The sequence below is a fragment of the Heptranchias perlo genome, unplaced genomic scaffold (assembly GCF_035084215.1).
Source record: "Heptranchias perlo isolate sHepPer1 unplaced genomic scaffold, sHepPer1.hap1 HAP1_SCAFFOLD_550, whole genome shotgun sequence".
Classification (NCBI taxonomy): domain Eukaryota; kingdom Metazoa; phylum Chordata; class Chondrichthyes; order Hexanchiformes; family Hexanchidae; genus Heptranchias; species Heptranchias perlo.
The window spans coordinates 9,127-36,266 of record NW_027139571.1 but is presented as its reverse complement, the minus strand read 5'-3'; the positions used below and the strand labels follow the sequence as shown (position 1 = coordinate 36,266).

Here is a 27,140-nt window from a genome sequence, read left to right as displayed (position 1 = left end):
ACCAGGGGGAAAGGAATAGAAGGATATGCTGATCGGGTTCGATGATGTTGGGAGGGAGGAAGCTCATGTGGAGCATGGACCAGTTGGGCCGAATGGCCTGTTTCTGTGCTGTGGACTCGATGAGCGCTAAATTGGGCCATGTAGCGCCCGTTGTTTCGGCGCGACGTGGCTTTCCGAATGTCCAAGATGGTGTCCGGGATGTGCACGCACGCTTCTAGCATGACGTGCGCCGGACGCCATCTTGGTAAAGGGTTTCGCGCCTGCGCAAATAACGAGTGCCGGCATCGGGAGAATATGCGTTCGATCAGTGTGCAACGCTGAATTCGAGGGACAGACACCATTTTGGCATTTAACGCTCCACTCAACGCACTGTCTTAACCACGACCAGCTGAACACGTCTTGGACGGCCTGGAGGACCCCCCACCAGCGCTATTTAAAGGGACCGTGCAGGATTTACAGGTTAGTGGCTGGATTATTGCTTCTGGCTGCTGATGCATTTGTAACTGTTTTTGGAGGTCTCCTATATTTGAATACTGGGATGAGGGGACATGGTCTAACATTTAGAGCCAGGATGTGCAGGAGTGAAGTTAAGAAACTCTTCTCCACGCAAAGGGTGGGAGAGGTTTGGAACACTCTTCTGTAAATGGCAGTTGATGCTCGCTCAATTGTGAATTCTCAATCTGAGATTGATAGATTTCTGTGAACCAAGGGTATTATGGGATGTGGGGCTAAGGCAGGTATATGGAGTTAGGTCACAGGTCAACCGTGATCTCATTGAATGGTGGAACAGGCTCGAGGGACGAAATGCCACGGCCACTTGCTGCCTCCTGTAATGCTCCACCGTTTCCTGCAAGGAAGCGAGAAGTGTGTCTGGGTGATGTGCCTGTCGTGGTTGAATAGCTACCAGTGTGTGTGTCCCATGAGTTGTGGGTGTGTGGCTTGCAACAGTGGTGATGTGTGAGGGTGAGAGGAAGCATCTGATTGTAAGAGTTGAGTACTGATGGATAGAGTTTGTTGGTATGTGGGTGATGGGGGTGTAGTGGGTGGAGCAGTTGGTCGGAGATGCCAAGGACAATTGACCTCACTCATCTTGACCACTCATGGCAAAGCATTGAACTTCTTCCTGCACTGCATCCATGTTCTTGATGCTGTGAGCCTGGCATTGACTTCGTCCCCCGCTGACCCCCACTGCCTTTTGAGCATATGTCTGGAGGGCCTCTTGTCCTATCGCTACTCCCACCCGCGGATAAAGAATGACCCTCCTTTATAATAGACTCCAGCATTTTCCCTACGACTGATGTTAGGCTAACCGGTCTGTCGGTCCCTGTTTTCTCTCTCCCTTTTTTAAAATAGTGGGATTACATTTGCCATCCTCCAATCTGCAGGAACTGTTCCATAATCTATAGAATTTTGGAAGATGACAATTAATGCATCCACTATTTCCATGGCTACCTCTTTTATTACTCTGGGATGCAGATTATCAGGCCCTGGGGATTTATCGGCTTTCAGTACCATTAATTTCTCCAGCACTTCTTTTTTTACGAATACTAATTTCCTTTAATTCCTAATTAATAAATGCAAGCACAGACCAGTTGGGCCGAATGGCCTGTTTCTGTGCTGTGGACTCGATGTAATTCTATATAATCATTGCACCACACTTCACTAAACATCCTTCTCCCCATCCTCACACACTCAGCACTGTCACAAACTTCACTTACCCACAACTCACATCTCACACACACTCAGCTATTCCACCATGACAGCCATATTCTCCAAACACCTTCATTTCTGGCAGGAGAATTAGGCCCATTAGTCTAACGTCTGTTGTGGGGAAGTTACTAGAATCTGTTATTAGGGACAGAGTGACTGCAGGGTTTTTAATTTACTCTCTTTACTCTTTTGGGGGAATCAGAGGTAAGATCAAACAAGGCTTTAAACTTTTCGAACCAATTGGTTTTATGAACATTAAAATACCAGTTTTACAGATAGAGATTGATACAAGCTTAATTAGAAGCACAACTCGAAACTCAGAATGGCCAATTCTTCTGCTTCGGGAGACTGAGAGGTTAATTCTCCATCACCATCCTGTGCTGTGATCTTCTGGTCTGTCTCTGGTCTCTCTCGTGGACTGTCTCCTTCCATCTCACTAAAATGTCTGGTTTTAGACCCTTCTTGCTGCTCAAAACACATTGTTGTTCCTTTTCCCACTCTCTCTCTTTCCCATGGTTTAAACAAGTAGATACGACAGCATCTGATGTTTACAACAGCTTCTCACAGACTTTCAAGGCCTCACCGCTGTCTTATCTTTAACCGTCTAGACAGTCTGCTGAATAAGACTTTTCCAATGTGACCAACCTTCCCAGCATGCTGCCTTGAACAGTCAGTTTAACAGTTCCTTTGTTGAATTAATACTTTTAACCAAACTCAGCTCCTTTAGCAGGTAATTCATAACTGGGATTGAAAAGTCCAAAATCCTTCAGTGAGTGTGAGCGATCGAACAACTGACTTTAAATCATTCAATGAATCTGAATTGCACTCACCACAGATGAGGTTAAGAATTGTTGTTACAAGAAGTTTAATCACCGAGACATCGACACAAAAGTTCTTTCAAATATGACAAATGAAAGAAAAGTGTTCCAATCATAACAAGCTGTATAATAACAAAAAGTATAGATATGATTTTCACCCAAGGGTGCTGTCCCACATTATAGACGACCTCCCACCATTCATGATTCCCAAGGGGAGAGGTCCCCTTTTCAATCTCAGCATTACGTTGTTTCATGTGCACTGTCAGTCTATCAATATTAGGGGTTTTAAACTACAGAAGTAATCTGAGAAAGTGGTTTCCCTTCTTACTTCTCAGTCTCAATCTTCAACAGCCCCTCCCTCCCCCTCCTTTGTGGGATCCTGGGGGCCATTATCACCCATGGTCACCTGAGACACTGACTGTAGACCCCAATTGGTGGGGCAATTTTCCTGTTCATACCTCACACACTCAGTCACTTCCTCGTGTCTAATGAAGTTAAACATCCCATAATATTACCATTTCATGTTGGTCGTGAGCCCTGGAGGAACCTTACTGTCCAATAAACTAAAAATCATTACCCCATAAACCATAGATTAAAAGTTCCCAGTCTGGTCCAATCTATCAATACATTGACTTAGTTTAGGACAGATTTGTTACCCCCCTGGGCAGTCCCAGAAGCTCTCAGCGATGCCCAGGAGACCCCGGGGGTGGAATTAGTCTCTGGTGTTAGTGCAACACGGGCGATAGTGAATGGACAGCCCATTTTACACCCCGCACGATTTTCCTTTCCACTGAAGTCAGTGTAACTCGGGCTGTCGATTCACCATCGCTGTTTTGAGCTACGGCCAAAGAACAATTTCAACCCCAGCCTCAGATTTTCAGATGTCAGGAATCTTACAACACCAGGTTATAGTCCAACAGTTTTATTTGAAAATCACAAGCTTTCGGAGGCTTTCTCCTTCGTCAGGTGAGTTCGTCACATTCACCTGAGGAAGGGGAAAGCCCCCGAAAGCTTGTGGGATTAAAAATAAAATTGTTGGACTATAACTTGGTGTTGTAAAATTGTTTACAATTGTCAACCCCAGTCCATCACCGGCATCTCCACATCGAGATTAATACAGTCACACCTGTCACTACTATCACTCAGGACTGAGATTAATAGTCACACCTGACATTTCTATGATTCATTACTGAGATTAATACCACTACAATTATGGAACTAAAGTAGTAAAATTATACAACTGAAGTAGACAATCAATTGTAACACCACGAATTACAAGCAAACTCACCAAAAGTTACTATTTTTAGCGTTAGTGACAGGCCCTGACAAAGAAAAGCACAAAGACCCCACGGATCCTGAAAAACAGCAAAGCTTCTGAGCTCCTGACATCATCAGAGGGGGCGGACCCGGGAGTGACATCATCAGAGGGCTGACCCGGGAGTGACATCATCAGAGGGGCAGACCCGGGAGTGACATCATCAGAGGGGCAGACCTGGAAGTGATACAATCATATCCAGCAACCCAGAAGTGACATCTTTCGAGTGGCAGACCCGGGAGTGATGTCAACAGAATCTCAGATTAATTTAACAGTTTTAGGGATTTGTTCCCACAATAAAATGCGGGAAACACGGGTTCAGTGAATGTGGTTTGAAATGTGTGTAAATGTCTCAGTGAGTCAGTGACCCGGTGAAATGACAGAGTCCCGGCCTCGTAGTCTAACTGAACTCGGATCCTGCTGATTGACCAGTTCAATGGGAGGACAGTGAACTGGGAATTGTGATAGGCTCTGAGAGGAGAATCATCATAAAAATCCAAACACCAGGATTTCCTGCTGAGCCTAAGATTAGACTTGTCCCCCTCCCTCGCCACACTCCCACACACAATCCCGATTCCCCAGTCCTTCCCATAAGTCTCCACATCCCAGGAATGGGATCCTGAGGAGAAACTCTGGGAGCAGAGGACTTGGGGACAGTCTTTAAACCTCTCTGGGTGAGGTGGGTGGGGCTGTTCCCATTCAGTCCATGTTACTGATCTCAGATCATCAGACAGAACCAAGTTCCAGTTTACTGTCTTTGGATCCAGGCTCATCGGTGACCTTTGCCCTGGAGAGGAGAGAAGAGATTGGTCAGACAGGGTTATTCCACTCAGATCAATGATTGACAGCTGCAGGGTGGGAGTGTCAGTATTTCCCAGACAGTGTCAGCTCCACATTACCTCTTAGACTGGATTCATCCCATGTTAAATCAAAGGCCTTCAATCAGAATCCCTGTTAAATAGCAGTGTGTGGGTCCCAGTGCTGTACACTCAGTGCAAACACTGCAGTGGAGACACACAGCAGCAGTCAGTTTAATCACACAAGCCCCTGGCACTGTGCTCACGTTCTCCCAGACACAATGGAGGGGATTCACCGGCACACAACACATCCCACAGACTCACAGTTCCAGCCCCACAATCTCAGCACCGGCTGTACTGGGAACACACAGCTCACAGGAGGGAGGATTCAGTGGGGAATTGAGGGGAATCTAATCTCCCTTCTGTCCATTAAACTGTTGCTCCCTGTTCACTCTGAATTCACCAACACTCCCTCCGGACCTGGGTCTGAGACTCGGACCAATTCCGAGCTGTGAGGAGGGAACAGGAGCAGGAACTCGACCCTCGAATCCCTCGCACTGAACCCGGACTGAAGAAACAGCACAGAAAAATAAAGGGTTAAATCAACAAATAAAGGGTTAAATAGAAATTAATGATCCCCGTTTAAGATTATAAACACACCTTGGAATATTCCCGCTCTCCCCCTGATCCCAGTCCCCTGCTCGATGACGATCCCTGGGACAGGGGCTGCCCCTGTTGAGCTGATTCTGCCTCCTCCCCAGAGCACAGATACTGACAGCCCTGTGAGGGACGGTGTCCCTTTAAGAGACACACTGATTGGCTGTGTGTAACTCTGCTGTTAGCGAAGGGTTAATCAAATGGGACTGTTATTGATTCCTCTTTATATTAATTTAACTGTGTTCAGTAACTTTTCAATTGGAACTGATCTCACCAGCAGTTTGATTCTCCCTTTGATATGGACAGACCCTGTAACAAGACCTTAGGAGGCGTGTCGGTGCGAGTGGAACGGCATCTTGTAAACTCTTCGTCTTTGAACTTCACAGGGACATGATAGAGGTGGGAATGGTGGTTCGTTGTCTGTAATGTTGAAGCTGGTTGTATTGATACATAAACAGCTGTCTGTAAAGGCCCCCCTGGAAGGAGAGACCTGTCGAAAGGAACACGGCCCAGTGTGAGGAACAGCAACACGTGCACTGGAGGGTTAGAATGTCTTTGATGGTTCTGTAACTGACCTCATCCTAAGGATTTGATTGACAGATCAATCAGGATGTGGAAATCATTGACAGGGGACATGAAAGGAACAAGAGGTAACACTAAAACATAACAGGATTGGGAAAAACGATAAACAGTCGGAGTGGGAAGAGAGAGCTCAGAATCTGATGGGGCCTGACCAGCCGACCATTTCACTGTTAACGTGTGGATTCTCCGGGTTAAAAACTCCTGAGTGCTGTTGTTGTGTGTGTTTAATTATTGTCAATAATAGTTATCATATGCTTAATAAACCTGTGACTATCCACCCGTATCATAGAATCGTTACAGCACAGGAGGAGGCCAATCGGCCCATCGAGCCTGTGCTGGCTCTTTGTCAGGACAATCCAGTTAGTCCCATTCCCCGGTCTCTCCCTGTAGCCCTGCAAATTTCTTCTCTTCAAATATTGATCAAATTCCTTTTTGAAGGCCACGATTGAATCTGCCTCCACCACCCCCTGGCAGTGTATTCCAGATCCCAACCTCTCGTCGCCATTGGATCTTTTGCCAATCACCTTAAATCTGTGTCCTCTGGTTCTCGACCCTTCCACCAATGGGAACAGTGTCTCTTTATTTACTTTATCTAAACCCGTCATGATTTGAAACACTTCTATCCAATCTCCTCTTGTCCACGTGACTATTAAGTCACTGACCAGAGCGGAGCGGACCCCGAGGTGAGAGACCCGAGAGCGGGGATAAAAGGAGGGGCGACCTGAGACCAGAGAACAGAGCGGCGGCGGACCTGAGAGGGACCAGAGCCAGGACCATAGCGCCATGGGTGACTCGGCTGTACAGGGGGGGGGGGGGGGGGGGGGGAGGAGTGGGAGGAGGAGAAGGTCAGGAGAGCAACAGTGATAGGGGATTCTACAGTTATGGGAACAGGCAGGCATTTCTGCAGCCACGGACGCGAGTCCAGGATGGTACGTTGCCTCCATGGCACCATAGTCATGGATGTCACTGAGCGTCTGCAGACCGTTCTGGAGGGGGAGGGTGAACTTCCAGAAGTCGTAGTCCATATCAGTATCGACGACACAGGTAGAAAGAGGGATGAGGTCCTGCAGGCAGATTTTAAGGAGTTAGGAAAGAGATTAAGAAGCAGGACATCAAAGGTAGTAATCTCCGGATTACTCCCAGTGTCATGCGCCAGTGAGTATAGAAATAGGAAAATAGAGCAGATGAATGTGTGGCTGGAGAGATGGTGCAGGAGGGAGGGCTTTAGATACCTGGGTTATTGGGACTCGTGCTGGGGGAGGTGGGACCTGAACAGGCCGGGGGGTTGCACCTCAATGGAGCTGGGACCAATGTCCTCGCGAGGAGGTTTGCTTATGCTGTGGGGGGCGGTGGGTTTAAACTAGTTTGGCAGGGGGATGGGCACCAGGATGTAGTATTGGAAAAGAGAAACAAGGGGCACAAAGGATCGGGAGAGACGGACAGCAATAGAGCAAGAAATAGTACAGTATTAGGTGGGATCAGACAAGGAGAGAGTAGAAGAAAGTCTAAGACTGGTTTGCAGTGTATGTGTGTAAACACACGAAGTGTGGTAAACAAGGTCAGTGAACTGCAGGCACAAATAGTCACATGGGAATATGATGTCATGGCGATAACGGAGACCTGGCTCAAAAAAGGGCAGGATTGGATACTAAATATTCCTGGATACAAGGTTTTCAGGAAAGAGAGGGAAGGAAAGGAAGGAGGGGGGTGGCAGTATTGATTAAGGTGAATAATGCAATGCTGGAGAGAGGATGTCCTGGAGGGGGCAAGGACAGAATCTATTTGGTTAGTTAAGAAACAATAGAGGTGCCATTACACTACTGGGAGTATTCTATAAGCCACCAACTAGTGGGAACGATACAGAGGAGCAAATTTGCAGGGAAATTACAGAGCGGTGCAAAAGCTATAGAGTAGTGATAATGGGGGACTTCAACTATCCTAATATAGTCTGGGTTAATAATAATAAGGGGCAAAGAGGGGGAGGAATTTTTGAAATGTGTTCGGGAGATCTTTCTTGATCAGTACGTATCCAGCTCAATAAGGAAGGAGGCATTGCTGGACTTGGTTCTAGGGAATGAGGCGGGCCAAGTGGAGCAAGTGTCAGTGGGGGAGCATTTCGGGAACAGCAATTATCGCATCATAAGGTTTAGAATAGCTATGGAAAAGGGCATGCACCACTCTAAAGTAAAAATACTCAATTGGAGGAGGGCCAATTTCAGTGGGATGAGAACAGATCTGGCCCAGGTAAACTGGAATCAAAGATTGGCAGGCAAAACTGTAATTGAACAGTGGGCAGCTTTTAAGGAGGAGATGGTTCGGGTACAGTCTAGGTACATTCCCACGAGGGAGAAAGGTAGGGCAACTAAAGCCAGAGCTCCCTGGATGACAAAAGAGATGGAGAGTAAGTTGAAATGGAAAAAAGGGACGTATGGCAGATGTCAAGTGAGAACCAGGCAGAATATAGAAAGTTCAGAGGGCAAGTGAAAAAGGAAATAAGAGGGGCAAAGACAGAGTATGAGAATAGACTGGCCAACATAAAAAGGAATCCAAAAGTCTTCGACAGGCATGTAAACAGTAAACGGGCAGTAAAAGGAGGGGTGGGGCCGGTTAGAGACCATAAAGGAGACCGACTCATGGAGTCATAAAACTGAACGGACCACCCGGCATTAGACCACGAGGCACCGGACACGACAAAGGCAAACCAAGCCCAGTCGACCTTGCAAAGTCCTCCTCACTAACATCTGGGGACTTGTGCCAAAATTGGGAGAGCTGTCCCACGGACGAGTCAAGCAACAACCTGACAAAGCCACACACTCAGAATAATCCCTTCAGCCAACGTCCCAGACTCTTCCATCACCATCCCTGGGTATGTCCTGTCCCACCAGCAGGACAGACCGACCAGAGGTGGCGGTACAGTGATATACAGCAAGCAGGGAGTGGCCCTGGGAGTCCTCAACATTGACTCTGGACCCCATGAAATCTCATGGCATTAGGCCAACATGGGCAAGGAAACCTCCTGCTGATTACCACTTACCGCCCTCCCTCAGCTGATGAATCAGTCCTCCTCCATGTTGAGCACCATTTGGAGGAAGCACCGAGGGTAGCAAGGGCACAGAATGTATTCTGGGTGGGGGACTTCAATGTCCATCACCAAGAATGGCTCGGTAGCACCACTACTGACCAAACTGGCCGAGTCCTGAAGGACATAGCTGCTAGACTGGGCCTGCGGCAGGCGGTGAGCGAACCAACATGAGGGAAAAACCTACTTGACCTCGTCCTCACCAATCTAGCTGTCCATGACAGTGTTGGTAGGAGTGACCACCGCACAGTCCTTGTGGAGATGAAGTCCCGTCTTCACACTGAGGACACCAACCATCATGTTATGTGCACTACCACCGTGCTAAATGGGATAGATTCAGAACAGAACTAGCAGCTCAAAACTGGGCATCCACGAGGCGCTGTGGGCCATCAGCAGCAGCAGAATTGTATTCCAGCACAATCTGTAACCTCATGGCCCGGCATATTCTTCACTCTACTATTACAACAAGCCAGGGAATCAACCCTGTTTCAATGAGGAGTGTAGAAGAGCATGCCAGGAGCAGCACCGGGCATACCTAAAAATGAGGTGCCAACCTGGTGAAGCTACAACACAGGATGACATGCATGCTAAACAGCGGAAGCAACATTCTATAGACAGAGCTAAGCGATTCCACAACCAACAGATCATATCAAAGCTCTGCAGTCCTGCCACATCGAGTCGTGAATGGTGATGGAAAATGAAACAACTAATGGGAGGAAGAGGCTCTCTGAACATCCCCATCCTCAATGATGGCAGAGTCCAGCACGTGAGTGCAAAAGACAAGGCTGAAGCATTTGCAACCATCTTCAGCCAGAAGTGCCGAGTGGATGATCCATCTTGGCCTCCTCCCGATATCCCCACTGTCACAAAAGCCAGTCTTCAGCCAATTCGATTCATTCCATGTGATATCAAGAAACGGTTGAGTGCACTGGATACAACAAAGGCTATGGGCCCTGACAACATCTCAGCTGCAGTGCTGAAAACATGTGCTCCAGAACTAGCCGCCCCTCCAGCCAAACAGTTCCAGCACAGCTACAACGCTGGCATCTACCTGACAATGTGGAAAATTGCCCAGATATGTCCTGTTCACAAAAAGGAAGACAAATCCAATCCGGCCAATTACCGCCCCATCAGTCTACTCTCAATCATCAGCAAAGTGATGGAAGGTGTCGTCAACAGTGCTATCAAGCAGCACTTACTCACCAATAACCTGCTCACCGATGCTCAGTTTGGGTTCTGCCGGGACCACTCGGCTCCAGACCTCATTACAGCCTTGATCCAAAAATGGATAAAAGAGCTGAATTCCAGAGGTGAGGTGAGAGTGACTGCCCTTAACATCAAGGCAGCATTTGACCGAGTGTGGCACCAAGGAGCCCGAGTAAAATTGAAGTCAATGGGAATCAGGGGAAAACTCTCCAGTCGCTGGAATCATACCTAGCACAAAGGAAGATGGTAGTGGTTGTTGGAGGCCAATCATCTCAGCCCCAGGACATTGCTGCAGGAGTTCCTCAGGGCAGTGTCCTAGGCCCAAACATCTTCAGCTGCTTCATCAATCACCTTCCCTCCATCAAAAGGTCAGAAATGGGGATGTTCGCTGATGATTGTACAGTGTTCAGTTCCATTCGCAACCCCTCAAATAATGAAACAGTCCGTGCCTGCATGCAGCAAGACCTGGACAACATCCAGGCTTGGGCTGATAAGTGGCAAGTAACATTCGCACCAGACAAGTGCCAGGCAATTACCATCTCCAAAAAGAGAGAGTCTAACCACATCCCCTTGACATTCAACGGCATTACCATCACCGAATCCCCCACCATCAACATCCTGGGGGTCACCATTCACCAGAAATTTAACTGGACCAGCCACATAAATACTATGGCTACAAGAGCAGGTCAGAGGCTGGGTATTCGGTGGAGAGTGACTCACCTCCTGACTCCCCAAAGTCTTTCCACCATCTACAAGGCACAAGTCAGGAGTGTGATGGAATACTCTCCACTTGCCTGCATGAGTGCAGCTCCAACAACACCCAAGAAGCTCGACACCATCCAGGACAAAGCAGCCCGCTTGATTGGCACCCCATCCACCACCCTAAACATTCACTCCCTTCACCACCGGCTGCAGTGAGTACCATCCACAGGATGCACTGCAGCAACTCGCCAAGGCTTCTTCGACAGCACCTCCCAAACCCACGACCTCTACCACTAGAAGGACAAGGGCAGCAGGCACATGGCAACAACACCACCTGAACGTTCCCCTCCAAGTCACACACCATCCCGACTTGGAAATATATCACCGTTCCTTCATCGTCACTGGGTCAAAATCCTGGAACTCCCTTCCTAACAGCACTGTTGGAGAACCTTCACCACACGGACTGCAGCGGTTCAAGAAGGTGGCTCACCACCACCTTCTCAAGGGCAATTAGGGATGGGCAATAAATGTTGGCCTAGCCAGCGACGCCCACATCCCATGAACGAAGAGAAAAAATGAGGGCATGGCCAAGGTACTGAATGAGTACATTGCATCGATCTTTACCAAGGAAGAAGATGCTGCCAGAGTCTCAGTAAAGGAAGATAAAGTTGAGACACTGGATGGGCTAAAAATTGATAAAGAAGAGGTACTTGAAAAGCTCGCTGACTTAAAGTAGATAAGTCACCCACTCTGAATGGGATGCATCCTTGGATGCTGAGGGAAGTAAGGGTAGAAATTGTGGAGGTACTGGTCATAATCTTCCAAACATCCATAGATACAGGGGTGGTGCCAGAGGTCTGGAGAATTGCAAATGTTACACCCTTGTTCAAAAAAGGGTGTAAGGATAAACCCAGCAACTATAGGCCAGCCAGTTTAATCTCAATGATGCGGAAACTTTTAGAAACTATAATCCAGGACAGAATTAACAATCAGTTGGATGAGTGTGGATTGATTAGGGAAAGCCAGCACGGATCTGTTAAAGGCAAATCATGTTTAACTAACCTGATAGAGTTTTTTGATGAGGTAACAGAGAGGGTAGATGAGGGCAATGCAGTTGATGTGGTGTATATGGACTTTCAAAAGGCATTTGATAAAGTGCCACATGGTAGGCTTATCAAGATTGCGGCCCATGGAATAAAAGGGGCAGTGGCAACATGGATACAGAATTGGCTAAGTGACAGGAAACAAAGAGCAGTGGTGAACGGTTGTTTTTCGGACTGGAGGGAGGTGTACAGTGGTGCTCCCCAGGGGTCGGTGCTGGGACCACTGCTTTTTTTGATATATATTAATGACTTGGGTGTACAGGGCACAATTTCAAAATCTGCAGTTGACACAAAACTTGAAGGGTAGTGAACAGTGAGGAGGATAGTGATAGACTTCAAGAGGATATAGACAGGCTGGTGGCATGGGCGGACATGTGGCAGATGAAATTTAATGCAGAAAAATGTAAAGTGATACATTTCAGTACGAAGAACGAGGAGAGGCAATATAAATTAGGGGGCACAACTCATAAAGGGTACAGGAACGAGAGATCTGGTGGTATATGTGCACAATTCGTTGAAATTTGCAGAGCAGGTTGAGAACACGGTTAATAAAGCATACGAGATCCTTGGCTTTATAAATGGAGGCATAGAGTACAAAAGTATGGAAGTCATGATGAACCTTTATTAAACACTGGTTCGGCCACAACTGGAGTATTGTGTCCAGCTCTGGGCACTGCACTTCAGGAAAGACGTGAAGACCTTAGCGAGGGTGCAGAAGAGATTTACTCGAATGATTCCAGGGATGAGGGACTTCAGTTACGTGGATAGACTGGAAAAGCTGTGGTTGTTCTCCTTGGAACAGAGAAGAGTTGTGAGGAGATTTGATCGAGGTTTTCAAAATCATGAAGGGTCGAGACGGAGTAGATATGGAGAAACTGGTCCCATTGGGGGAAGGGTCAAGAACCAGAGGACAGAGATTTAAGGTGATTGGCAAAAAAACCAAAGGTGACATGAGGAAAAACATTTTCACACAAGTGGTCAGGATTTGGAATGCACTGCCCGAGGGGGTGGTGGAGGCAGATTCAACCATGGCCTTCAAAAGGGAACTGGATAAGTACTTGAAAGCAAAAAATTTGCAGGGTTACGGGGAAAGGGCGGGGGAGTGGGACTAGCTGGATTGCTCTTGCATTGAGCAGGCACTGACTCGATGCGTCGAATGGCCTCCTTCCGTGCTGGAACCTTTCTCGGATTCTATGAGAACCGACTGTTAATTTTGTCCCGGATTATCGTTTCTAAAAGATTCCCCACCATCGACGTTAAACTGACTGGCCTGGAGTTTCTGGATGTTTCCTTAAACCCTTGTTCAAAAATTTGCAGTTGAATTTGCAATTCTCCAGTCCTCTGGCACCACCCCCTGATCTAATGAGGATTGGAAGATTCGGGCCAGTACCTCCGCAATTTCCACCCTTATTTACCTCAGCAACCTAGGATGCATCCCATCCGGACCGCGTGACTTATCTACTTTAAGTATAGCCAACCTTTCGAGTACCTCCTCTTTATCAAATTTCACCCCATCCATTATCTCAACCTCCCCTTTTATTGTGACTTTGGCAGCATCTTCTTCCTTGGTAAAGACAGATGCAAAGTATTCATTTAGTACCTCGGCCATGCCCTCTGCCTCCATGCGGAGGTCTCCTTTTACGTCCTTAATTGGCCCCACCCCTCCCCTTACCCCCCGTTTACTGTTTATATGCCTACAGAAGACTTTTGGATTCCCTTTTCTCTTAGCTGCCAGTCTATTCTCACACTCTCTCTTTGCCCCTCTTATTTCCTTTTTCACTTCCCCTCTGTATTTTCTATTTTCAGACTGGTTCTCACTTGTATTATTAACCTGACATCTGTCACACACCTGCTTTTTCTGCGTCATCTTACTCTCCATCTCTTTCGTCATTCAGGGAGCTCTGGCTTTAGTTGCCCTGCCATTCCCCCTCATGGGAATGTACCCAGACTGTACCCAAACTATCTCCTCTTTAAAGGCCGCCCATTGATCAATTACAGTTTTGCCTGCAAATCTTTGATTCCAATTTACCCGGGCCAGATCCGTTGTCAACCCACTGTAATACTGTCGACCCTATTATATTGAGCAGGAACTGATCAGTAAGAACATCGTTCGTCTAACCCGCCCCTCCCTGACCCATGGGGGGTGAAGCTCTGGCCCATTACAGTGAGGAATGTTTAAAGCAGGTGTCACTGGGGACTGAGGATTAATCTCAGGCTCCTGATCCACACACACGGGGACCTGATATTAAAGTTCGGGGATATTCCCAACTGTCTGAACACAACTAACCCGACGTGCTCTCAGCCCCTTATATTGGAGAAAAGCTGCATGTTCTTACCAATGATTCCCAGTATGTCTGAGTGATACTTTTCCGATCCATTCAGCCTCTTCTGGATAAGTTGAGATATATTGGACAGGTTCAGGGTGAGCGCTGGAACATCTGGGTCTGTGACTCTCTGAGTCTCAGTCACTCTGGAATGAAAGAGGAGAGAATGTTTTTATCAGTGGGGACATTTCAGATCAGAAACCCAAAGGGGAACGAGTGATCAGTGCAACAACCTGCACCCCTTCTAACGCTCGTACTGAGACCCCGCAGCAACCCATCCTGAAAATGGCAGAATCCCGGGATTTGCAGTCTCCCTGCATTCACACTGATCTCCACACGTGCAGTGGGATCCTGGTTTGCTGCCACTTCAGCTCAATTTGTGATTTTCAAAGCCGTCTGTGTTCAGTCCAGTATTTCTGGACTGGAGCCCTCATCTTTCCATTATTAATTATTATTATCCCGAGGGTCTCCAGTCTGTGCTCCCCCCTCTCTGCAGGATCACACTCTCCACAATCATTTGAAGTGAGGAGAGGAGAAGGAACAGCCTCCCAGGGACCTGGGATCAGTGGGATTCCCTCACAGAGGGTCCAATCACAGTGACATTACTGGGAAATCTCAGCACTGACTCATTTCTCTGTTAGTGGATAGAATGAGCCAATCACAACACATTTTACTGTCACTCTGACACTGGGACCTGCCCCTCTCCTCATTTCTCCATGGGCTGGTTGATGGAACAAGCCAATCACACAGCACTTACTGACCCAATGGAATAAAGCTGTCACTGACACACATGGAGCCTTTCGGAAGCCTCGGTTAGATACAGGTCACTGCAGGTTTCTCTCTCTCTCACTTCCTGTCTAACAGGTTCCTGAGAAGCTCGACACACCGATGGAACAGCACAGGTCACTCCCATTTCCGACAGGCTGCCTGAGCCAATAACCCCTCAAACCACAGTTAAACATCACTCAATATTCCCACCATTTGAAAGCACCTTATCTGGGAAGGTTTCCAAGCGGTGATTCTACTTTCACTCTTCTCCCAGATACAGGGGAAGGTTCCCTATCAGCAGCAGGTACTGTATGACTGAGAGGAACTTACCTGGAAAGGAGCTGCTTCGAGTTCTGTGAATAAAGAGAGGAGATCAAATCAGTCAACGAACAAATCAACACCCAATGGAACCAAAGAGTGAATTTGGGATTGAGAGTAAAGAGTTCAGTGTATAACAGTAGGTGGGGCCAGTCACAGGAATGGGCAATAATCCCACATTTCACTGCACTCCATCCTGGGGCAGCGCCAACACTCCCAGGGCAGGGCTGAGGGGGCAGCGCCAACACTCCCAGGGCAGGGCTGAGGGGGCAGCGCCAACACTCCCAGGGCAGGGCTGAGGGGGCAGCGCCAACACTCCCAGGGCAGGGCTGAGGGGGCAGCGCCAACACTCCCAGGGCAGGGCTGAGGGGGCAGCGCCAACACTCCCAGGGCAGGGCTGAGGGGGCAGCGCCAACACTCCCAGGGCAGGGCTGAGGGGGCAGCGCCAACACTCCCAGGGCAGGGCTGAGGGGGCAGCGCCAACACTCCCAGGGCAGGGCTGAGGGGGCAGCGCCAACACTCCCAGGGCAGGGCTGAGGGGGCAGCGCCAACACTCCCAGGGCAGGGCTGAGGGGGCAGCGCCAACACTCCCAGGGCAGGGCTGAGGGGGCAGCGCCAACACTCCCAGGGCAGGGCTGAGGGGGCAGCGCCAACACTCCCAGGGCAGGGCTGAGGGGGCAGCGCCAACACTCCCAGGGCAGGGCTGAGGGGGCAGCGCCAACACTCCCAGGGCAGGGCTGAGGGGGCAGCGCCAACACTCCCAGGGCAGGGCTGAGGGGGCAGCGCCAACACTCCCAGGGCAGGGCTGAGGGGGCAGCGCCAACACTCCCAGGGCAGGGCTGAGGGGGCAGCGCCAACACTCCCAGGGCAGGGCTGAGGGGGCAGCGCCAACACTCCCTGGGCAGGGCTGAGGGGGCAGCGCCAACACTCCCAGGGCAGGGCTGAGGGGGCAGCGCCAACACTCCCAGGGCAGGGCTGAGGGGGCAGCGCCAATGCTGGACCCACCAACAATCTTCAAACAATTCAGCCCTCTCACCAGCCTCACAGAAACGCCCCATTCCCCAGACATGGCCCTGTTTATATTGAAGATGTACCTGAATAAAGGAGAGAGGGTCCCTCTGTACCAGACTCTGGGTTTCTCTATCCATTAATTGAATCTGTTCCATCCCATTTAATGCTTCAGAACAGCTTCTAATCTGTGAGAGAGCTCGGAGCCCCTCCTCATCGATCAGTTTCAGTGCGTATTCTTCATCTTCTTCCAGCTCTCTCCTCCATTCAGAGAAGCTCTTCGATAGCTTTCCTTTCAACTCATTGATTCGTGTCTGAAACCCAAACCAACTCTCATTACAAACGGCCCTTCCACACAGCTCTTACCCTGAGCACACGGCACTTTCCAGGGACGGGACAGTTTGTTTCGATCACTACTCAATCACCCGTTAAAGATAGACAAGCAGTGGGGGGAGGGTCCACTGGGAGAGAAAACAGAGTTTAACGAGTGTTGCCTTGAGCCTTGAGTTTAATAGAAAGAGCACTGTATTTAGACTGTGTATGGCACTGCCACCTGGTCCATCCACACCTGGAGTGATGGGTCCAGTTTTGGTGCCCACACCTGGTGAAGGAGATTGAGACTCTGGAGAGGACGGTGGCCAGAATGACACGTAGTCTGATGGATTTTAGTTCTGAGGATCGGCTCCAAGAGGGAGGGTGATTTACAGAAAGGCAGGCCGAGAGGGACATGATTGAGGTTTTGAAAATGATCGAGGGATTATTGGACTCACTCGTTGGGTGAGGTACTTGAGATGGATCGGGATGGTGGGACTAGAGGGCCTGTGTATAAAATCCATAGGCACAGAGTTAGGTTAGACCCCAGAGTCCTCGATCTCTGGAACAGACTCCCTCAACATGTCGGGGGTATGGAGTCACTCCCACCCTTTAAAAGGGAGCTGGGGAGGAATTTCCCAGAGTTTGTCCTGAATTGTCTGCAGGTGTTTTTTCTCTCTTCTGTTTGCCTTTCCCAGGTGAGTACATGGCTCGGGGTGGATCAGTGGTGTGTGTGATTGAACCCTGTCTGCATGGGGCAGGCTCGCTGGGGCTAATGGTCTTTTCTTCCTCTTCCTTTCTATGTTCATCTGACACAGGCTTCAGGGCAAGTCTCCAACTCCCAGCCTCTGACTGTGTCTGTTTCAGGAAATCCAGTGCCCAAGTGATGTAATAATATTCCCTGGGAGGTGCAGGGAGAGTTAAGCAGCTCCCCCTCACATCAAACACACGGGGAACTCAGTGTAATCAGTGACTCGGCCCCAACACAACCAGCCTGGTTTGGAAGGCCTGTTTCTGATGTGCTCATTGACTCAGCGGGGAGAGAAACCCTTTCTAAATCCAGTCCCACTTTACCCACCTTTATTTCAGCTTCTGATCTCTCCAAGTCTCGCTGTTTGCTGGAACCCTTCTGCTGGACTCGAAGCTTCTCGATTTCTCTCTCCAATTCTTCCTGTAAAGGCAATTAGGAAGTCTTTAAAATAACAGGGCTTTGGTGAGACTACACCTGGAGTACCGTGTACAGTTTTGGTCTCCTTACCGAAGGAAGGATATACTTGCCTTAGAGGCAGTTTCACGAAGATTCACTGGATTGATTCCTGGGATGAGAGGGTTGTCCTATGAGGAGAGATTGAGTACAATGGGCCAATACTCTCTGGAGTTTAGAAGATTGATCGGTGATCTCATTGAAACATGTAAGATTCTGAGAGGGCTTGACAGGGTAGATGCTGAGAGGTTGTTTCCCCTGACCGGACAGTCTAGAATTTGGTGGCATAGTCTCAGGATAAGAGGTCGGCCAATTAGGACTGAGATGAGGAGAACTTTCTTCACTCAGAGGGTTGGAATTCTCTACCCCAGAGGGCTGTGGATGCTCAGTTGTTGAGTATGTTCGAGACTGAGATCGATAGATTTTTAGACTCTAACTGAATGAAGGGGTATGGGGATCTGGCGGGAAAGTGGAGTTGAGGTCGAAGATCAGCCATGATCTTTTGTATGGCGGAGCAGGCTCGAGGGGCCGTATGCTCCTATTCCTTATGTTCTTATAACAACAACCTGCATTTATATCACGCTTTTAACGTAGTAAAACCTCCCAAGGCTCTTCACAGGAGAGTCATCACACAAAAATTGACACCGAGCCAAAGAAGGAGACTTTAGCACAGGTGACAAAATGCTTGGTTAAAGAGGTAGGTTTTAAGGAGAGTCTTAGAGGAGGAGAGGGAGAGGTGGAGAGACGGAGAGGTTTGGGGAGGGAAATCCAGAGCTTAAGGCCGAGACTGCTGAAGGCACGGCCGCCAATAGTGGGGCAAAGGAATTTGGGCATGCACAATAGGCCAGAGTTGGAGGAACGCAGAGTTCTCGGAGGGTTGTAGGACTGGAGTAGGTTACAGAGATAGGAAGGGTGAGGCCATGGGGGGATTTGAATTTTATAATTGAGGCGTTGCCGGACTGGGAGCCAATACAGGTCAGCGAGCACATGGGTGATGGGTGAACGGGACTTGGTACGAGTTAGGATATGGGCAGCAGAGTTTTGGATGAGCTCATATTTAAGAAGGGAGGTCGGCCAGGAAAGCATTGGAATAGTCAAGTCTGGAGATAACAAAAGCATGGATGAGGGTTTCAGTGGCTGATGGGCTGAGGCAGGGGTGGACACAGTCGATGTTCCAGAGGTGGAAGTAGGTGGTCTTAGTGATGGAGAGGATATGGGGTCGGAAGCTCAGCTCAGGGTCAAATAGGACGCTGAGATTGCGATAAGTCTGGTTTAGCCTGAGACAGTGGCAGGGAGGGGGATGGAATAGGTGGCTAGGGAACGGAGTTTGTGGCCGGGGGCAGGGAGTGTCTCAGACAATGGCTTCAGTCTTCCCAATTAATTGGAGGAAATTTCGACTCATCCAGGACTTGATGTCGGACCATCAGTGTGAGAAATCAGAGGCAGTGGAGGGGTCGAGTGAGGTAGTGCTGAGGTAGAGCTGGGTGTCATCAGTCTAAGTGTGGAACCTCACAATGTGTTTTCAGATGATGCCGCCGTGGGGCAGCATGCAGATGAGAAATAGGAGGAGGCCAAGGATAGATCCATGGGGGACTCCAGAGGTATCGGGGGGGTGGGGAGAGAAGCCATTGTCGGAGATTCTTTGGCTACGACTGGATAGATCGGAATGGAACCGGGCGAGGGCAGTCCCACTCAGCTGGACAAAAGGACAGGCGTTGGAGGACGATGGTGTGGTCAACCATGTCAAAGGCTGCAGACAGGTGGAGAAGGATGAGGAGGGATAGTTCACCACGGCCACAGTCACAAAGGATCTCATTTGTGACTTTTTAGTCGGGCCGTTTCAGTTCAGTGGCAGAGGTGGAATCCTGATTGGAGAGGTTCAAACGTGGAGTTGCGGGAAAGATTGCCGCAGATTTGGGAGGTGACAATACGTACAAGGACTTGAGAGGAAAGGGAGATTGGAGATGAGGTGGTAGTCTGCAAGGACAGAGGGGTCTAGGGTGAGTTTTTTGAGGAGGGGGTGATGACAGCAGATTTGAAAGGGAGTGGGACAGTACCTGAAGAGAGGGAACTATTTATAATATCAGCTAGCATAGGGGTCAGGAAGGACATAAGAACATAAGAAATAGGAGCAAGAGTAGGCCATACGGCCCCTCGAGCCTGCTCCGCCATTCAATAACATCATGGCTGATCTTCGGCCTCAACTCCACTTGCCCGCCCTATCCCCACATCCCTTGATTCCCTTCGTGTCCAAAAATCTATCGATCTCAGTCTTGAATATACTCAATGAGTGAGCATCCATAGCTCTCTGGGATAGAGAATTCCAAAGATTCACAACACTCAGTGAAGAAATGTTTCCTCATCTCGGTCCGAAATGGCCGACTAGGACTCCGAGTTCTAGACTCTCCAGCCAGGGGAAACAGTCTCTCAGCATCTACCCTGTCAAGCCCTCTAAGAACGTGATCTGTTTCAATGCGATCATCTTTCATTCTACTCAATACCAGAGAGAATACAGGCCCATTCTACTCAATCTCTCCTCAGAGGACAACCCTCTCATCCCAGGAACCAATCTAGTGAAACTTCTTTGCACCCCCTCAAAGGCAAGTATATCCTTCCTTAGATCAGGAGATTGAAACTGGACACAGCACTCCAGGTGTGGTCTCACCAGAGCCTTATATCATTGCAGCAAGACCTCCTTACTCTTATACTCCAACCCCCTTGCAATAAAGGCTAACACACCATTTGGGGAAGTTGGGTGGTCAGTAATTTACCGGGAATAGGGTCGAGAGAGCAGGAGGTGGGTCTCATGAACAAGGTGAGCATGGAGAGGGCATGAGGAGAGATAGGAGATAAATTAGAGCGCGATGTGAGTTCAGGGCTAGGGCGGGGGGAACCTTGGGGGAAGTTTGGTTTGGTGGGCTAGGGGAAGGGAGGGAAGAGGCGGAGGCAGCTGAACGGATCACATAGAATGGACAGTACAGGAACAGGCCATTCGGCCCAACAGGTGTACGCCAGTGTTTATGCTCCACACGAGCCTCCTCCCATTTTACTTCATCTAACACCATCAACTTATCCTTCTATTCCTTTCTCCCTCATGTGTTTATCAGCCTCCCTGTAAATGGTATCTATGATATTCGCCTCAACTACTCCTTGTGGTAACACGTTCCACATTCAAACTACTCTCTGGTAAAGAAGTTTCTCCTGAATTCCCTCTTGGATTTATTAGTGACAGTCTTATATTTATGGCCCCTTGTTGACCAAAGGACCAAGGATGGTCTCTCGAGAGGTGGATCAGGAATTCTAATATTTTAATCAGGTTGCCAGCCTCAGATTTTAGCTGCCATCTGGATTTAATGGCTGTGGGACGGGATTTCCAGGGCTCGGGAAACCTGGCAGCTAAAGGGAAGCGGGAGCTGCCGGATCCAGCAGGTAAGTGCTTTTCCAGCACTGCTCGTGGGCCAGGAGGAGCAGGAGCGAGCTCTCCCCCGGACCTTCAAGCAATCCTGCCGCCATCTCTCCCCCACCCCCACGATCGGGCTACACACTTCGCTATCTGCCTCCCTCCCAACAATTGGCCAAACCCCCGCCGATCTCACAGCCCCTGGTGGTCTCTGTCCCCCCGCCATTTCATCCCCCGTAATCTCACACTCCCGGGTGTGATCTCACAATCCCCCGCTGAGTAAACCAATTCCATTGAGGTACTCCCTCCCCTCAAATAATGGACTCAGTGTCTGGGCCCCGAGCAGAAATATTCCCTTCTGTGGCTCTCAGTAAAGAGGCGCTCCCTACCCTGTATAAACTGAGTAACCACACACACCGGCTTCTTTTCACACTGACTCACCATGTGCTGCCAGACTGGGCCTGCGGCAGGTGGTGAGCGGGCCAACATGAGGGAAAAACCTACTTGACCTCGTTCTCACCAATCTACCTGTCGCAGGTGCATCTGTCCATGACAGTATTGGTAGGAGTGACCACCGCACAGTCCTCGTGGAGACGAAGTACCGTCTTCGCACTGAGGACACCATCCAACATGTTGTGTGGCACGATCACCGTGCTAAATGGGATAGATTCAGAACAGATCGAGCAGCTCAAAACTGGGCATCCATGAGGTGCTGTGGGCCATCAGCAGCAGCAGAATTGTATTCCAGCACAATCTGTAACCTCATGGCCCGGCAAATTCCTCACTCTACCATTACCAACAAGCCAGGGGATCAACCCTGGTTCATTAAGGAGTGTAGAAGAGCATGTCAGGAGCACCACCAGGCGTACCTAAAAATGAGATGCCGACCTGGTGAAGCTACAACTCAGGACTACATGCATGCGAAACAGCAGAAGCAACATGCTATGGACAGAGCTAAGCAATTCCACAACCAATGGATCAGATCAAAGCTCTGCAGTCCGACCACATCCAGTCTGAATGGTGGTGGAAAGTTAAACAACTAATGGGAGGGGGAGGCTCTGTAAACATCCCCATCCTCAATGATGGCAGAGTCCAGCATGTGAGTGCAAAAGAAGAGGCTGAGGCGTTGCAACCATCTTCAGCCACAAGTGCCGAGTGGATGATCCATCTCGGCCTCCTCCCGATATCCCCACCATCACAAAAGCCAGTCTTCAGCCAATTCGATTCACTCCACGTGATATCAAGAAACGGCTGAGTGCACTGGATACAACAGAGGCTTTGGGCCCCGACAACATCCCGGCTGTAGTGCGAAAGACGTGCGCTCCAGAACTAGCCGCGCCTCTAGCCAAACTGTTCCAGTACAGCTACAACACTGGCATCTACCCGACAATGTGGAAAATTGCCCAGGTATGTCCTGTCCACAAAAAGGACAAATCCAATCCGGCCAATTACCGCCCCATCAGTCTACTCTCTATCATCAGAAAAGTGATGGAAGGTGTCGTCGACAGTGCTATCAAGCGGCACTTACTCACCAATAACCTGCTCACCGATGCTCGGTTTGGGTTCCGCCAGGACAACTCAGCTCCAGACCTCATTACAGCCTTGGTCCAAACCTGGACAAAAGAGCTGAATTCCAGAGGTGAGGTGAGAGTGACTGCCCTTGACATCAAGGCAGCATTTGATCGAGTGTGGCACCAAGGTGCCCGAGTAAAATTGAAGTCAATGGGAATCAGGAGGAAAACTCTCCAGTGGCTGGAGTCATACCTAGCACAAAGGAAGATGGTAGTGGTTGTTGGAGGCCAATCATCTCAGCCCCAGGACATTGCTGCAGGAGTTCCTCAGGGCAGTGTCCTAGGCCCACCATCTTAGCTGCTTCATCAATGACCTTCCCTCCATCATAAGGTCAGAAATGGGGATGTTTGCTGATGATTGCACAGTGTTCAGTTCCATTCGCAACCCCTCAAAATAATGAAACAGTCAGTGCCTGCATGCAGCAAGACCTGCACAACATCCAGGCTTGGGCTGATCACTCGCAAGTAACATTCGCACCAGACAAGTGCCAGGCAATGACCACCTCCACTTTACATTCAATGGCATTACCATCATCGAATCCCCCACCATCAACATCCTGGGGGTCATCATTGAACAGAAATTTAACTGGACCAGCCATATAAATACTGTGGCTACAAGAGCAGGTCAGAGGCTGGGTAGTCTGCAGCGATTGACTCACCTCCTGACTCCCAAAGCCTTTCCATCATCGACAAGACACAAGTCAGGGGTGTGATGAAATACTCTCCACTTGCCTGGATGAGTGCAGCTCCAACAACACTCAAAAAGCTCGACACCATCCAGGACAATGCAGCCCGCTTGATTGACACCCCATACACCCTTCACCACCGGCGCACCATGGCTGCAGTGTGTACCATCCACAGAATGCACTGCAGCAACTCACCAAGGCTTCTTCGACAACACCTCCCAAACCCCCAATCTCTATCACCTGGAAGGACAAGAGCAGCAGGCACATGAAAACACCACCACCTGCACGTTCCCCTCCAAGTCTCACACCATCCTGACTTGGAAATATATCGCTGTTCCTTCATCATCGTTGCATCTAAATCCTGGAACTCCCTAACTTACAGCACTGTGTGAGAACCTTCACCACACAGACTGCAACGGTTCAGGAAGGCGGCTCACCACCACCTTCCCAAGGGCAATTAGGGATGGGCAATAAATGCTGGCCTCGCCAGTGACGCCCACATCCCATGAACAAATAAAAAACAAATTTTCACACGGACTCAGCTCCTCCATTTCCAGAATCAGCCGAGGGGAAAGGGAGACAGACTCAGTCACACCAGCATTTCTCAAACACCAATTCCCTCTTGTTGTGAGAAACAGTTTCTCCCCCCAGCCCCTGAGTCTCCCCCCGTGGGTGTCCCTCACTCCCCCCACCGGTGATGGTCCTCTCCCTGCTGGTCAGATGGCAGAATACCCCAGTGTTACACAGGGCTACAACATGCTCTGCTCCACAGCCCTGTGCCATGGAGTGCCAGTTCTCACAGGTGCCCACACAGTGAATTACTGAGCTCCACAGTGCCCTCACCAGGAGGGGCTGAGTGTGGGTGAGGGGCAGTTACCCTGGGCCACTCTCACACCCTCCCAGAGCCCACCCTGTTCTCTCAGACAGACTGTAAGAGAAAGGAGAGGGAGCAAATCTGACTGACAAACAGCTGTAAACCCAGACCCAGGCAGCAAGAAAACACTGGGCTAAATCAGCACTGTCTGCAATCAGTTCTAATTAATGTTGGTCATTAACAGGAAAATTCTCCCTCACTGTATTTAATATCGGGATTTGTGTCACTCACCTTAATTGCAGCTTGTGCCTGATCCAGGCTCAGCAGTGTGTGGGATTTATGTTTCCCTATTATTACACAAGAAACACACAGACACTCTGCATCATCTTCACAGTAGTATTCAAGGATCTTCTTATGGTCAACGCACTGCCTGTCTTTAAGGTCAGCTCCAGGCTCGATGAGGGTGTGTCCACTGAAGGCCTTGTTCAGCAGATGTGGTTTTAAATGATGGGAGCAAAGAGATATTTCACATTTCAGACACGTCTTCACAGCTGGGGATGGATTCTCGACACAGTAATCGCAGACGACACGGGCTGAATCAGCAGCAGGCTGTGGCCGCTTGTATTTTTCCACAATATTACACAGCGTGAAGTTTCTCTCCAGACTGGGCCTGGGGTTGAATTTCCGGTGACACTGAGGACACTCAAACCCTTCTGGGCCTGGTGTCTGGGCCCAAAGTCCCTCAATACATTTCAAACAGAAACTGTGCTGACAGGACAACACCACCGGGTCCTGGTACACCTGGAGACACACAGCACAGGTTAATTCATCCTCGAAAGCTCCGGGCTCCATTCCTACAGCACCTGAAGCAGCTTTCACACAGAACAAGAGAGAGCGACGAACCAGAGCAGGAAGTGAAATTCTTATAAACACTCGGTGCCGGGAGTGACGGGGCAGCAAACTGGGCCCAGTGAACACAAACCGAAAATAATCAGCTCAGAACAGACCCAGAATGGGACAAGAAACAAATTAAACCGGAGATAAAGAGGAAAAAATCCCCTTTCCAAACCCTGCAGAGAGGAAGGTGGAAAATAAACCCGGGAACCGCCTCTCTGCCTGACGCGCCTGCGCGGGGCTCCCCCCCCCCCGGGGGCACTGGGCCCGGGCCGGAGCAGAGCGAGGGAGGGACGGGCAATGTGGAGCCTGGAGAGGCGGCTCCACCCCCCGGGGGAACCTGGGGCTCTTCCAGCACCAACAGGCCCGGACACTGCGGCCTCTCCACACAGAGCCGCAAACTACAGCGGCGCTGCTCGGACTCGGCCTTTGGGCTGAGCGGGGAGTCATCTCCCTGTGAGCGGGCTGATGAGAGCAGGAGCTGCGGGACTGTGGAATTGGACAGCAGCTTTCGGCACAATAATCTCCACTGGAAATGGTGGGGAGTGGGTTAGAGCCCAGAACAGGGGGGAATGGAGAGAGAGAGAGTGTAGGGGGAGGGAATGGAGAGAGAGAGAGTGTAGGGGGAGGGAATGGAGAGAGAGAGAGTGTAGGGGGAGGGAATGGAGAGAGAGAGAGTGTAGGGGGAGGGAATGGAGAGAGAGAGAGTGTAGGGGGAGGGAACGGAGAGAGAGAGAGTGTAGGGGGAGGGAATGGAGAGAGAGAGAGAGTGTAGGGGGAGGGAATGGAGAGAGAGAGAGTGTAGGGGGAGGGAATGGAGAGAGAGAGAGTGTAGGGGGAGGGAATGGAGAGAGAGAGAGAGTGTAGGGGGAGGGAATGGAGAGAGAGAGAGTGTAGGGGGAGGGAATGGAGAGAGAGAGAGTGTAGGGGGAGGGAATGGAGAGAGAGAGAGTGTAGGGGGAGGGAATGGAGAGAGAGAGAGTGTAGGGGGAGGGAATGGAGAGAGAGAGAGTGTAGGGGGAGGGAATGGAGAGAGAGAGAGTGTAGGGGGAGGGAATGGAGAGAGAGAGAGTGTAGGGGGAGGGAATGGAGAGAGAGAGAGTGTAGGGGGAGGGAAGGAGAGAGAGTGTAGGGGAGGGAATGAGAGAGAGAGTGTAGGGGAGGGAATGGAGAGAGAGAGAGTGTAGGGGGAGGGAATGGAGAGAGAGAGAGTGTAGGGGGAGGGAATGGAGAGAGAGAGAGAGTGTAGGGGGAGGGAATGGAGAGAGAGAGAGTGTAGGGGGAGGGAATGGAGAGAGAGAGGTAGGGGAGGAGAGAGAGAGTGTAGGGGGAGGGAATGAGAGAGAGAGTGAGGGGAGGGAGGAGAGAGTGTGTAGGGGGAGGGAATGGAGAGAGAGAGAGTGTAGGGGAGGAATGGAGAGAGAGAGTTGTAGGGGAGGGATGGAGAGAGAGTGAGAGGGAGAGGAGAGTGTAGGGGGAGGATGGAGAGAGAGAGTGTAGGGGGAGGGAATGGAGAGAGAGAGAGTGTAGGGGGAGGGAATGGAGAGAGAGAGAGTGTAGGGGGAGGGAATGGAGAGAGAGAGAGTGTAGGGGGAGGGAATGGAGAGAGAGAGAGTGTAGGGGGAGGGAATGGAGAGAGAGAGAGTGTAGGGGGAGGGAATGGAGAGAGGAGAGAGAGTGTAGGGGGAGGGAATGGAGAGAGAGAGAGTGTAGGGGGAGGGAATGGAGAGAGAGAGAGTGTAGGGGGAGGGAATGGGAGAGAGAGAGAGTGTAGGGGGAGGAATGGAGAGAGAGAGAGAGTGTAGGGGGAGGGAATGGAGAGAGAGAGAGTGTAGGGGGAGGGAATGGAGAGAGAGAGAGTGTAGGGGGAGG

General features: G+C 49.9%; 1 protein-coding gene across 1 annotated transcript; it reads right to left on the bottom strand.

The window, feature by feature from the left end:
* Positions 1-1,938: 1,938 nt before the first annotated feature.
* LOC137315666 (E3 ubiquitin/ISG15 ligase TRIM25-like) lies at positions 1,939-25,830 on the bottom strand. The gene is made up of 6 exons (XM_067980177.1): positions 24,666-25,830; positions 17,778-17,870; positions 16,474-16,701; positions 15,392-15,414; positions 14,306-14,439; positions 1,939-4,630 (listed from the first exon to the last, which is right to left on the bottom strand). Exons 1-6 carry the CDS (start codon positions 25,224-25,226, stop codon positions 4,107-4,109), a joined length of 1,563 nt encoding a protein of 520 aa, XP_067836278.1. The 5' UTR covers positions 25,227-25,830; the 3' UTR covers positions 1,939-4,106.
* Between the last annotated feature and the right edge of the window lie 1,310 nt (positions 25,831-27,140).